Consider the following 14,117-nt stretch of genomic DNA (forward strand, 5'->3'; position numbering starts at 1 on the left):
AACAGACACACTAGTTTTGGAATTCTTTAATTTTCTATTTTAAAATACCAAATTGGTTGTTTACAATTTTTTGTGTTAGCTTTTTTTTTTTTTTTTTTTAAGATTTTATTTATTTATTTGACAGAGAGGGAAAGCACAAGCAGGGGAGAGGCAGGCAGCGGGAGAAGCAGACTCCCTGCTGAGCAGGGGCCCAGTGTGGGACTCGATCCTAGGACCTGGGATCACGACCTGAGCTGATGGCAGCTGCTTAACCCACTGAGCCACCCAGGCGCCCCTTGTGATAGCTTTTAAACACTGTAAGAGAAATTTTCAGGCTGCTTTTTGCAGCTGCATCTCCACACACAGCACATTGTGGGTGTGAATTGCCAATAAATGAATACACGAATTTGATAGCATTATTGCTACATTTTTATCTTTGATTTTTTGAAGTTCTGATAATACATTGAATTTGTTATAAAAGAATTTTTCATAAATGAATGTATATTAAGGATGTGGTGAAGATTATTTTAAGGAGACTTTATAAAAATTTTTTTTTTATTCATTTAGGTATTTTTCAAATTCCATGTTTTTTATACTTCCTGATTTTAACCAGTGGTCCCACATTGGTATATATGTAGCAGGACCCAAGAATAAAAACAATGTTAAACTCTGAAACCATCAAAACCATCTCGGGTGCTCTATGGTTGATTGGCTGAGTGAGTTAAGTCTTGTGTGTAATCTGCATTGTGCCTCTCCCTCGATGTCCAGATAGTGGCTCTCAATTTGTCTTTTTTAAAAAAGAAAAATGCTTGCTTGCTTGTTTATTAATAGAAGGTGGCATGAATTTCTGGAACACCTTCTATCACTTCTAGGGCTTTATAAACCTGGTCGGAACTTAGAATAATCGAGAGGTCGTAGAGTTATATTTAGGGTCCCTTTGATCTTCCCTTTCCTCGTCTTCTCTTACATTCACTTCTGTGTGCAAATCTGGAGGCTCAGCACTCTGCTCTCCTTGCTGATCCTCGTGTTCTGCTCTTGTGTACCTGTCTTTGCCTGATACTGCCTTCTTCTCACTGCCTCCTCTTCTCCCGTGGAGAGGAGCTCTTCAGGGTTCTGCCAGGGAAGGGAGAAGACAAACCCAGTCCAAGATCTCATTTGTTAGTCACTCCTGGATGGCTCCCCCCTGCCTGCTTCCTGGAGGTAGCGCTCTGTTGGCTTCCAACACCTGGTACACATGTGTAGTGTAACAGCTGTCACGTTGCCGACTTACTTACCTGCCTGTGTTGGCCCAGCCTTCTTAGGGCAGGCAGTCTTTGATTCATTTCTGCATCTTCCGTTCCTGGCATAGTATTGGGTTCATAGGAGAAGTTCAGTAAACAGATTTCAGAGGATAGGCTAAGCATTTTACAGTTGAGAGCTTTTTGTACTGAGCATGATGGAAACTTTCATATTTTGGTTACTCTTGAATTTCTGTTTCTTTGTGTTTTCTTATAATCTCCGCTCCTTTCCCCATTATGTCTGTTATTGTGTGTTCTCTCCTATTTCAGCTTTGCTGTCTTTGTTAAATTTACTTCTTCACTTAGTGCTTTCTGTGGCATTTTCCTTTCATAAACAGTTGTTAGATTATACCTTTTTGTTTAGGATCCCTGTGCTTCCTTCCTGTGATGAATTAAAGGTTTGAGGAAGAAATGACTGGGTATAATATCTTTGGCAGTTTTGATGCAGAAACCCCAGGATGGAAGAGAGTTTTAATTGTTAGTTCTGTGTGATGCAGTAACAATTTATTGGGTGCTGACTCTGTGCTGGGCACTTGGCTAAAAAGTCATATACACCATCTCATTCAGTCCTCCCAGCAAATCTTATAAGGCACATTTACTATTTTCATAGGTGAGAAAACTTTGAGAGGTTTTCCAAATTTCTTAAGGTAACTGAAATATATTACATCGAGAAGTACATGTGTGTATATGTATCAGTTTTCACAAACTGAACACACCCATGGGAAGTCCTCCCTGAGTGAATACCACAGAAGCACTAGCTGTCTTCCCTTCGGGCCCTTCCACGCCCCCCCCCCCCCCAGCATGGGTTCATTTTACCTGTTTATGTCTCAGAGAGAGTGCATTGTTTGGCATCTGGTTTCTTTCCTCTCAATATTATGTTTAGGAGATTCATTCCTACTGTTCATGTATTCGTGGACCACTCGTCATTGTGGCACAGTATTCTTTACGTGAACAAACCAAAAAATATTTTTAATTCTACTTTTAATGGGACTATTACAGGTAATTACTAATACCATTCTAGCACATCTCTTTTGGTGAGCAGAGGCACTCCTATCTGTCAAGTATAAACTAGGAGTAGAATTTCTGAGTCTTGGGATTTGGGTATATTCAGCTTCAGTAGATGCTGCCAAACAGTTTTCCAAAGTGTAAACTCCCACAGGCATTATGGACAAGTTCTAATTGCTCTATATCTTTGCCAACACGTGGTGGTATCTTTTTTTTATGGTAGCTGTTCCAAATGTATGTGTAGGGGCATCATGGCATGTTTTGGTTTTCTTTTCCCTAATGACTAATGAAGTTGAGCACCTTTTCATATCTACATCAGTCACTTGAGTAATTCTTGTGATGTTTCTTTAAGTCTTTTGCCAATTTTGCTCTTGGCCTGTCTTCTTCAAAGATTCATTTGTAGGAATTCTTTATGTATTCCTCATGAGTCCTTGGTCATACATTGCGGATTCATGTGTATGTCTTTATATCTCAAATAAATACATACTGTGGTTCCCTTTTCATTCTCTTAATGGTGTTCGGTGAAAAGAACTGATTTTGAAAGTTCAGTTCTACCAAAGTACAGATGCACATAATAGGTGAAGAGTAAAATACTCTATGAACTTAGTAACAGTAACTCACACTCTGAGCCTCTGCCTCCTGTTCCTTTTGCCTCTCTCTGTAGGTAACCACTTTTAACTTTTTTAGCTGATCTGTTTGCTGTTATAAACTGTATTTTCAAAAAGTGTCGTAATTTCTCTATTTAACTAGGGAGTATAATTGGCATATACAACTTTATATGGGTTTTAGGTAATAGAGCGTGATGATTCAGTATTTGCATATGTTGCAAAACGATGACCATGTTTCTTGATTTTTAGTTTTAGACAGTATGTATAACTTCCCTTTATGGAAGAAGAGGAATTACCTTTTTTCCTCACCATACACATGTCTCTTCCATGCCTCATATTCTGAATGTGGCTATGGCTTAATTTTGCTATGCACTCTTTATACTTTCATGACTATGTAAATGCTGTTCCTGTCTAATCCATGGAGTAAACTAAAATTAATTTTCATTCCTGCCCAACTTTTTCTGTTCTTTGGAATTAATAGTTTTTAATATTCCTTATTTTCTTGTTTGCTTAGTTTTTCATGTACTTAACATTACTTGAATCTCCAGCTTGCTACGAGTTGTCTAAAATCTTTTGTCAAAACAGTCATCAAATATCCTATTAATTAATTCTTACTTATGTAGCTTCTGTTTTTCTAAATTTTTTTTTCATTTTATTCATTTTTCATTTTAAGTTTAGTGTCATGTTAGAGGCCTTCCTTAGGTGTCTGGTAGTCTTTGATTTTCTGCTCATGTTTGAGTTAGGAACTAAAAAGTCCAGTTGATGGGGTACCTGGGTGGCTTAGTGGGTTAAAGCTTCTGCCTTCGGCTGAGGTCATGATCTCAGGATGCTTTATGTCACTGTATGGGTCATTCCTCTTGAGCTATTCAGACTCCCCAGAAATGACTCTTATTTTTCTGGAAGAAAAGACCCTGTTACTAGCATGCTGTCACGTAGACATTTACTACGCTTTTGTTTACTTACTGTTCCTTGTAGAACAATATTCCTACCCTCATCTGTGTCTCCTGTCTTCCTGTGTATAGATATCCTTTCTTGTATCCTCTCCAAAGTAAGCCTAAGGTTTTCTGTCCAGGAAGAAGAGATCTGGGGGAGTCTAACTGCTTTCTCAGCCATCAGGCTCCAGTCTTGGTGCTTCCAGTTAGCCCTGGTGCTCGCAGCTCCTGAGTTGTTGGGAGCTCTGCCTCGTAGATCGGGTTTTTTCTTGGCTTTCTTTACTGCTAGTTCAGGATTCAGTCTTTTCAGATCTCCTTGTCCATCTGTTCTAAAACTGAAAAGTTTTTGTTTCGTATTTCTTCTGTTCTTCATCTTTAAGATTTTATGTCATTTTAGTGTCATTTCATTGGTGTTTGGGGAGGGGGTGAAGATAGACACTTGTGTTCCTTTCATCACCTTTACCCCACAGCATGTGCTCTTAATCAGTATATAGGCTCCCTTCTGGAGAGGCCAAGTGTTAGTGGAGCATATGGCATGGTGGGAGAAGCAGGTATAACTTTACCCTGTGCATTGATGAGCGTGAGTGATTAATAGGGAACGATCAGTATATAGATGTGTGTATGTGAAGAATAGTATCTGAGTCATTCTAGAGTTGAGTGAGCTACGAGGCAATAAATAAAGCTCCTTTGATAACACAGATATCACCATAACACATTCTTCACAAGGTTAGGTCCAAGTGCTTGAGAGGCATTCGCTTGGATGGGCATTTCGGAAAGCATTCTGGCTGGGTAGGTTAGAAGGAAACAAAACGGCGATGTGTCTAAGTGAATAGCACCTCCGCCCCCTCATATTAAACTGTCTGCATTAATTATACAGCACGGATCACCTGTTGGCTTCTCCCATTTAATTACTGCTGATCCATGGCGTACTGGAACGTTTGGACCTGTTAATAGTGCTACTAGAAGCTGAATATAGTTATGACTTTTAGCTCTTCAAGCTTTGTTCCAGTAAGCTCCTCTTATAAAAATGGGACATCACAAAAGATTTGTTATCAAAGAAAAAAATAGTAAGCCTTCATATGAACTTTATTCCTGTTACGCCCCTTACATATGTGCCTGTCAACTTAAGGTGACTTACTAGAAATACATGTAGTTGGCACAGTATAGATTTTGTTCTTTTGACCAGAAAGATTAACCAGAATAATTACACAGCCCGTAGACATGATTATCTGTACTGCAGCCCCTCAGTAATCTATTAAGAGTGCCAGTAGTGATCCCTGTTATTAATTATGAATTCCTGTAGTGTGGATATTAATTGCCTGGAAAACTGTGGGTAAGTTATCAATGTAGCTATGTCTCTGAGAACATTACTCAGTGCATTTCATTTGTCATGTATACTATGCTGAAAAAGAGTTATGGATATACCAGTCCATGAGGCTCTAAGGTTTCCAAAGGAAGCAAGGAAATCAAATTTAGTAAATACATAACCTTACTTTTTCATAGTTTCTAAGCTCACTTAAGGTAAAGGTGGGGGAATGTGTCATCAAGCTCCTAATATGGGTTAATTAAGGTGCTTACCTGGCTCTTTTCCTCATGATCAGGAGTTTGTATTTACTTAGAAATTTTTGTCACTGTGTTATACAATACTTTTAAGAAAAGAGTACTGCAGGTTTAAACTAATAGTGATACGGTTCATATGTCTGAATAGGTTGGGAATCGTTTTTCTATTGCAGTACTATCCAGTAGAACTTTCTGTGATGATAGAAATGTTCCAGATCCATACTATACATAGTAGGGTAGGCACTGGTCACTTGTGGCTCTTAGGCACTTGAAGTATGATTAGTGTGGTCAAGGAAGTGAATTTTTTATTTTAATAGCCACATGTGGCTGGTGGCTATTATATTGGATTGTGTGCATGTTGTCTGGGTGTTAGAGTAGACAAATGGGGCAGAGACGATAGGAGAAGGAAAGACTTGACAGTCAAGCTACTAGCTTTGAATGCCTTAGGAATTTTGAAAAAACAAAGATGGCCCTATCTTAAATCAGAGGATACTTTTTTTGTCCTCCAAGTTTTAATACACTCTGTTAGAAACCCGTTTAGTGAAAAGTAGCGGTCACAGAGACAGTCTTGGTTTTTCATTATTGTACAGTTCTCGAAATGTTTTAATGTGGATCTCATTTTTCTGTAATGCTTTAATTGGAAATACCTTGCTGAAAAAAGACAAAACAGCTAAAAGACCATGAATATATGTGACTGTCACTGTGTCACAAGAAATATAACTGTTGATAATTTGAGAGAGTAAAACATGTGCCTGGGTCCCATAAAAAAATAGATCTAAGTGTGGAATGCCTTGGTGGCTCAGTCCGTTAAGCATCTGACTTCTGCTCAGGTCATGATTTCAGGGTCCTGGGATTGAGCAGAGCATCAGGCTCCATGGTCAGAAATCAAGGTTGTCCCTCTTCCCCGCCCCGTCACGCCCCCCCCCACTCCCATTCATGCATACGCTCTTGTACTCTCTCTCTCTTTCCTTCTCTCAAATAAATAAAATCTTTAAAGAAAAATAGATCTAAGTATAACCGAGTATAAGTTCTTCAGGGTACTTTAAGTAATGTAATAGAGGACATAAAATTTGCTATTAAAATAAATATATGGGGTGCCTGGATAGCTCAGTTACTGAAGCATCCATCCCTTGGTTTCCTCTCAGGTGATCTCATGGTCCTGGGATTGAGCCCCACGTCAGACTCTGTGCTCAGTGCAGAGGCTGCTTCCCCTTTCCCTCTCCCCCTACCTCTCATCATGCGCATGTTCTTTCTCTCCCTCTCTAAATAAATAAATCTTTTTTAAAAATACATAAAATTAATATGTTAGGATCTAGAGTAACTTGAGAAATTTTATTAGTGACACAGGTCTTAACAAAAAATACAGAAAATGACAAAAAAAAGGAGACAAAAATTTGAAGGACCTTTATCAATCTCTTTCTGATTTCTGTATTTAATCCCTTCAAAATATAATTGATCATTCAGAATACTAGTTATGTGCCTGCTGTATGCTAGACATTTGTGGCGAGACTGGATGTGGAGAGGGGGAATAGTGAATGGGACAGCGACATTCGACATTCGTAATCCCAGACTGGGGTAGGGCATGGGCAGCATGCATACACAATCACAGGGCAGTCAGTTAAGTGCTCATGGAGTGTGAAATAACTAACGGAGGATGGCCAACTTGGAGTTGGGAAATGCTTTCAGATGAGGTGGCTGTTAATTCGATTTTCGAAGAGTGAGAATTTGCCTGCTTATTGTACAGTGGAAGGTAGATTAGAATGGGCGAGGAATTTCATGCGGACTATATATTTATCATGAGGGGGATGAATCCTTCTGAAGATACAGATACCATTAGAAGAGGTGAATGCTCAAGTCTAGGGTGCTGTTTACTTTGTGGTAGTGAATTCTAGTTTTGCCAGAATACTGCATTTTAGAAATCACCAGAAGTTCTTCAAAACTCTTAGACCATTCAGTTTTTGTCGTGGATGAATTGTTGCAAATACATGCATGAAGGGGTGATGAGGATAGAAATGGAGAGGAAATTCAATATTTTGATCAAAGATAGTGCCAACATTTGAGTTGGTGAAGGATGGGAGCTATCTCCATTTTCGTTTATAACTGAAAAACTGATGACCTCAAAAGATAGATTAAGAATCGTTGGGTTGTTGATAGACAACTTTAGTATGCTAAAAAAAAATGTAATGCTAATTTCACTGTACTGTAATTAGTCTCAAATCTTTTGGTAAGAAGTTTTAAATCCTATTCACTGTAAATATGTATAACACTAATAATAGGATACATTAATCTGTAACTTTGATTTAATTATCAAATCCTTTTTGAAGTAGACAATATGTTTGAAATGTGAAAATTTTCCATTTCTGTTTTTTGAAGGTGCAGAAGATAAATGCATAATAGAAGGCCACAACTGTACATTTATTAGTGACTTGAACAGAATTAAACCTTCAGGAAACACAGAAACACTGGGTAGGTGTTTTTTCTTTTTTCTTTTTCTTTGTTTTTAATTGAAATAGACCTTCCTCTTATTTTCCTTGTTTTATTTTCTTACAGAATCACTACTGAAAGAATTTTTTGAATATTTTGGCAATTTCGCTTTCAACAAAAATTCCATAAATATTCGACAGGTAAATAATATTTTAATATTTAATGACTAAGTGGTCTTCTGCTGTACTACTGTTTAATTAGTTTTCAAAGCACTCTAACGTGTTAGTATATTTCAGCTCCAAAGTAGTAGATATTAATAAGGAAATCGATGCCTAAAGGAGCTATGTAAGATCATTCATTTAGTTATTTGGAAGAGCAAAACCAGCTCTTTCAGCATTTAATACTGCCTCCTTCAAAATGTGGAATATATTCTGAAAAATCTTCTGGAAAGATAATTTTATATACACTTCTTATTAAACTGCTTTTGTGTTCATGGAAGAAGTAGGATACGCAGCCGTTCTGATTTTAGTGGTTCTCTCAATTTGAGCTCTATAAATTTATTTGGGCAAATGAATTTATGATTTGGATTCATATGAGTAGCTGGAATAACAGACTTTTTTTTTTTTTTTAAAGAAAATCCAGAGCAGAATCCTAGGCAAAATTTGTTACCAAATGAGGGATACTTGAGGTAGATCTCTGTTTGGGTTTATTCTGTTTAGCATTTGGGTACTTGGTTATAACCATTGTTAAGATTGGCTACATAAAACATATAATCAGATATTCTCTTTTGTTGTTTTATTTACCTCTTCCTTTTTTCATTCTTGCCTCTTATCCTCCTTACGGAGATTTTGTTTAACAGCAACAACAACAAAAAAGTGTGGGGAACTGAGAAGGGGACACAGGGCTCTGGAATGCAGGCTCATATGGCTTAGATTCTGTATGAGAAGATCACTGATCACATAAAGTTCTTTATCCTTTTGGTCCTCTTACCCCTGGGCCTCAGGGGTGATGGATAGGCAGGACCCCTGCTGGGCAGGGCTTGAGACCAGTTAGGGAATAAAGAGGTGCTGCTCACATTGGAGAATCGTGGCCATATGTTTTGTTAATATTTTAGTAATATGTGTGATATCATTTGAAAGAGAAGATTACATATACTGATGCATCACTGCTGGTCGTATGAATCACAGCTTTAGCTTTTCTTTTATTTCTATGGGATGTGGCCTTACCTGTCAGCGGCTTATAGAAGTTGGATCTTTAGGAATGTAATAGAAAACTTGCAGTGTTTTATAATGAATAGTGAATAATCTTTTGTTCCTTCTCTTCTTTTCTGACTTTATTCTTGGGAAACATTAGTTACTGTATTTAAGGATTCTAATTTTGTGTGCTTCTATTTGTTTTTAGCAAGTCTCAAAAATAAGTGTGTCTTCATTTTATTTTCTGCTATTTTTCATTTTTTCCCCTTTGCTTTATCCTCTTACTTAGGTCAGTTGATACTTTAAAAATACTTCTGTTGATTGAGTTAGTCTAGATAACTCCCATCTGAGCATCATCATCCATAGCTATAAACCTAATTTATATTTCTCTAAAGAAAAATCGCAGAACTACAGTGGTAAAAAAACCCAGTCAGAAGTACACACACACACACACATACACACACACACACACACACACACACACACACACACACACACACACACAAAACATGCATACATACCCAATTCTCTTAGGAAAGCAGTTCTTTACTCTGTAAAGTAAATGCTGGGATTTTCCCTGTTTTTGACATTTTATTAGACTTGAATTGTTCTTATAGCTGAGCCTTTCGTATATTTATACATTTTTTTTTATAATAATCTGCAGGGAAGGGAACAAAACAAACCTGAGTCTTCTCCACTGCATATTCAGAATCCTTTTGAAACTTCTCTCAACATCAGCAAAAATGTAAATCAAAGCCAGCTACAAAAATTTGTAGATCTGGCCAGAGAAAGTGCCTGGATTTTAAGTCAGGAAGATAAAGATCGCCCTTCCCCATCAAGTAATCAGCCCTGGGGGCTGGCAGCGCTGCTGCTGCCTTCAGTGGTGAGTAGTGTGTCTCTTGCCAAGAAGAAAAGGAAGAAGCCTGCAAGTGAAAGAATTAAAAATTTGCTGGAATCCATAAAAAGTAGCAGTCCAGAAAATGACACAAACACCAATGGGAAAAGAACAGTTAGTACTCAGGCATAGTGGCTCCTCCTTCACTTTAAGAACTGGTTTCCCCTGAGAACATGCGCTTTGGAGCGCCTGGAAGAACTGTTGTGAAACTCTCACAGATGCCCGCTGTCATCCGATGTCTCTTTTCATGATCTTCTCACTGGGCCTCCTCCTGGTCTGAAGTTCTGGGAGTTTTCAACCTAATAAGCCTCAGATCCATCGGCACCTAGAATGTCCGCCACAAGGAATGGGTGACAGAGGATTGGAATGCACTTTAGGTAAACTATACAAAGCAAGAGGTAAAAAATCAGTTTTAGAATCAAACCGTTATTGATATCAACATTAGGCCCCGGATGGAAATCATTTAAAAGGACTTTGGGTATGTACATATGTAGTCATTGAATTTAATAAAGCTTCAGAATTTGCTATTACTCTTTAGTATGTAGTTTTATAGTCTTCAAGCAAAGTACTCTTATTCACATATAAATTAAAACAGGTTTTCCTGTTTTATTTCATATATAAATTAAAGCAGGTTTCCAAAAAGGTTCATGTTTTTAAAAGATATGAGTGCAGATCCTTCAGTACATTCTTGGTATTCTAAGCCAGATACATAAAAATATCGGTGCATTGTATTCTAGATTAGGTACTTTTTCTGTTTTCAAAAATAAAACCCTGTTTCTACTATATGATATTTGCAGTATTCTTTTTCTTATTTTTTGAAACCTCCTTTCTTCCTGTTCAAAGCAGATACGTATTGAAATATAATTTCCATACATTCCCTATGGACTTTCAGGTTTAGAAGCCAGCGGAGTAGTGCTTGAAAACAGGGGACTTGAGCCAGACTGGCTTCCCGGTAAATTACTCAGCCTCTCAGGGCCCCCATTGCTTTCTCTGTAAAAGGGGGACAATAATAGTGCCTGCTTCTCAGATTTTTGTTGACAATTACATGAGGTGCATAGGAAAGTGCTAGGTCAAGAGTCTGACACATTATACGTGTTACTTTTATTTTTTATTTTTTGTGATATGTAAGTTATTCTTCCTACTCAGAATTCAGATTTACAGTTTAGGTCAGAAACTCTAACGAACTCTGCTTGGGATATTTTGGGGGACTCACTAATAGAATTGTCATGAAGCAGCGAAGTTCTCGGAGTGCTCATGTGACTTTGCTGTTTTGATTTTACATCCGAAACCAGCAGACAAATACCCGTATTTTTGCGTATATATTTGGCGTGCTTTTATACAAACAAGTAGCAATGTTCTTTTATACAGTTCTTTGAAAAGCCATTTTTCATTTGTTCTTCAGTTAGGTTGATTCTGTTGGGCTAGAATCTGTACTAGGAATTGAAAAGAGGTTTAAAAAGCATAATTACGTTAGAGTTTCTTTTCTTTTTTTTTTTTTTTTAAGATTTTTATTTATTTATTTGTCAGAGAATGAGAGAGAGGGAGAGAGATCACAAGTAGGCAGAGAGGCAGGCAGAGGCAGAGGGAGAAGCAGGCTCCCTGCCGAGCAAGGAGCCCGATATGGGACTCGATCCCAGGATGCTGGGATCATGACCTGAGCCAAAGGCAGCCCCTTAACCAACTGAGCCACCCAGGCGTCCCTATGTTAGAGTTTCTAAATAAAATGATCCCAGATATTTGATCAGACATTTTCTTTTTTAGGTTGGTGTTAAGCCTAAAATAATCATTTAGGCACATAAAATGTGTGTTGGCTTTTTTTTTTTTTTTTTGATAATCTATACAACAGCTTGGACACTGTAGGTTTGTGTTACTTTTCAGGCTGAGATTAAATTATGTGATGAATTTTAATCTACAAGGATCTTTTAATCTAAAGTTTCGTTCAAGTCAACTGAACATAGACTACTACAAGCAAATTTAATGTTTTCTCATAAGTTCTTTGTATCATCTCCCAAATTTTTAAAATGTGGTTTTATTGCATATTAGAGATAATCTGCACTTGTCATTGCCACTTCTTAAAACTGATTGTGGTGATAAGGTCAGGAAGAAGTTTTGTTCAGCGTGTTTCTTTTCTAGCTGTTTGTTACTCAGCTTCCTTTGGGTCCCCTTCATCTACAACAACTTTTGCTAAGTATGTGAAAGAATTTGGATATGAGCCTACCTAGATCAGATGGATTTCACTTCTACTTCGTTCCAGATTTTATGGCCCACTAGTATAATTCCAGTCCTTAGGAAATTAGAGAATTGGCCAGAGGCATTCTAGGAAAAAAATCTGTAATCTCTCTCATTCACAAATCTCTAGGGATCATAGAGGAGAAGAGAAAATACAGTCGAAGTAGGACTTCCTGCTGTCATTACAAGCCTCTTCTTCCTTTTGCTCAGGGGCTATAGTCAGGTGAGAACAGAATTAGAATTGTTTCAAGTTATGTCATGTTCCTAGAAATTCCTTGGCCTTTAAAGTACAGCTCTGTTCAATTCCTTACAGCCTGCTGGTGCCACAGTAGGGAAAAGCTACATTTGCCTGTGTCTTTTAAGCCAGCACAGGGAACATCGCAGCAAAGCCATCAGGAAGAGCAACCAAGCAGTCACAGCTTGCCCATGTGGCAACTTTGCACTTGCCAGAGTCTGGCATTCGGTTGGTGAGTAGCTGTCCTCAGTCTCTGTTCAGTCCTTTTGGGAAACCTTGTAGGAGTGCAACATTCAGAACGCCATAGAAACAAATCATTTTGCCTGAGAAAGCCTCACTGATGAATGGCTTAGGTAGATCTTTAAACATTGTTTTTTTTTCGTTTCTTTGTTTGGTTTTTTGTTTTTTTTAAAGATTTTATTTATTTATTTGACAGACAGAGATCACAAGTAGGCAGAGAGGCAGGCAGAGAGGGGGGAAGCAGGCTCCCTGCTGAGCAGAGAGACCGATGCGGGGCTCGATCTCAGGACCCTGAGATCATGACCTGACCCGAAGGCAGAGGCTTAACCCACTGAGCCACCCAGGTGCCCCGGCTTAGGTAGATCTTGAAAGTACAGGTAGACAGAGAAGGGCATAGGGCTTATTGTTTGGGAAATAACAGGACAGCCCGAGGAAAAGTCAGGAAGAGGGAAGAGTATTTGGAGAACTGGCAGTTTGGGTGGGTTGGGATGCAGTTTTTACCGGGATACTAAAAAGAGTTAAGGTTGGGTGAGATCACGAAGGACTGCCGATGGCAGTTTAAGGAAGTTGAGTGTGTTTTCAGTGGTAAGCTACTGAAGGTTTTTGTGTAAAAATAATAAAAATTAAGGCAGTGCTTTTAGATGATTCATCTGTTCATACCAAGTAGTTTTAGATCACTGCTCCTTTTTTGCAAGTTTGAGTTCATGGATCTCATCATTAAGTCAGATAAAATTTGGTTGTTCAGTTTTCCGTGAAGGTCCAGAAGCTGACCCCCATATACCTCAGAAGAGTTTTTCTTCTTAATATTTAATAAGGAAGTAAGGTTTAAGTAGTTTTTAAAGTTAATCAGGAAATACCAGGTCATGACACACAATTTCATGTAAAGACTTATTAATGAAAAATTCTTTGCAATATATACTTGGAATGAAAGTATAACCAAAAATCACTTTTCACCTCGGGATGATGTTGGAAAATTTATTTTAAATACTTGAAAGGCTTATTTTGGTTTCATGCGGAGTTCAGTTACTTGGGATACATATTCCAAAGAATATAAACATTACAACGTTCCTCTGGAATTCCCATGGAACAACTCCCAGAAAATGTCTATTTTATATAGGATCTTTAATCTGTAATATGTATAATACAGGATGTGTAAAGTCACCACAAGTTATTTAAAAATATACTGTTCGTATGTTATCTGTGGTATGTGTATCCCACCCACCTGTAAGAACTCAGTGAAGTCAAAGCTAGATTAAAGGCATTATTCACTTTCTCTGTCCACTCTTAGATGAATGCACTTAAACTTATCCTCCCCCTGTGGTAAAGTTTCGAAGCTGTCAGCACATAGAGCTAAAGCATTTTTAAAGAGGGTATTGGAAAGATTCACCTTTAATAATAAATGTTCTACTTTGAAGCCGGTATAGCATGGCAAAATACCTAATTTGGAATAGGCCAAAAATATAGGTTATAGATTGAAAACTTACTGTGATGGAATGCTGTCAAATAAAATGGCTTCAGATTAATGACAAAATTACAAATC

The 14,117-nt window shown here is 37.9% G+C and overlaps 1 protein-coding gene across 1 annotated transcript in view; it reads left to right on the forward strand.

Moving 5' to 3' along the window:
* Positions 1-10,662, forward strand: part of MTPAP (mitochondrial poly(A) polymerase) — a 33,019-nt gene extending 22,357 nt beyond the window's left edge. Inside the window, exons 7-9 of the mRNA XM_080811230.1 lie at positions 7,735-7,827; positions 7,912-7,985; positions 9,643-10,662. Coding sequence (XP_080667356.1) covers positions 7,735-7,827; positions 7,912-7,985; positions 9,643-10,005 — 530 coding nt within the window. The 3' untranslated portion in view covers positions 10,006-10,662. The remainder of the gene's footprint in view (positions 1-7,734; positions 7,828-7,911; positions 7,986-9,642) is intronic.
* The last annotated feature ends 3,455 nt before the right edge of the window (positions 10,663-14,117 follow it).

Source organism: Martes martes (assembly GCF_963455335.1).
Source record: "Martes martes genome assembly, chromosome: 8".
NCBI classification, from domain to species: Eukaryota; Metazoa; Chordata; class Mammalia; order Carnivora; family Mustelidae; genus Martes; species Martes martes.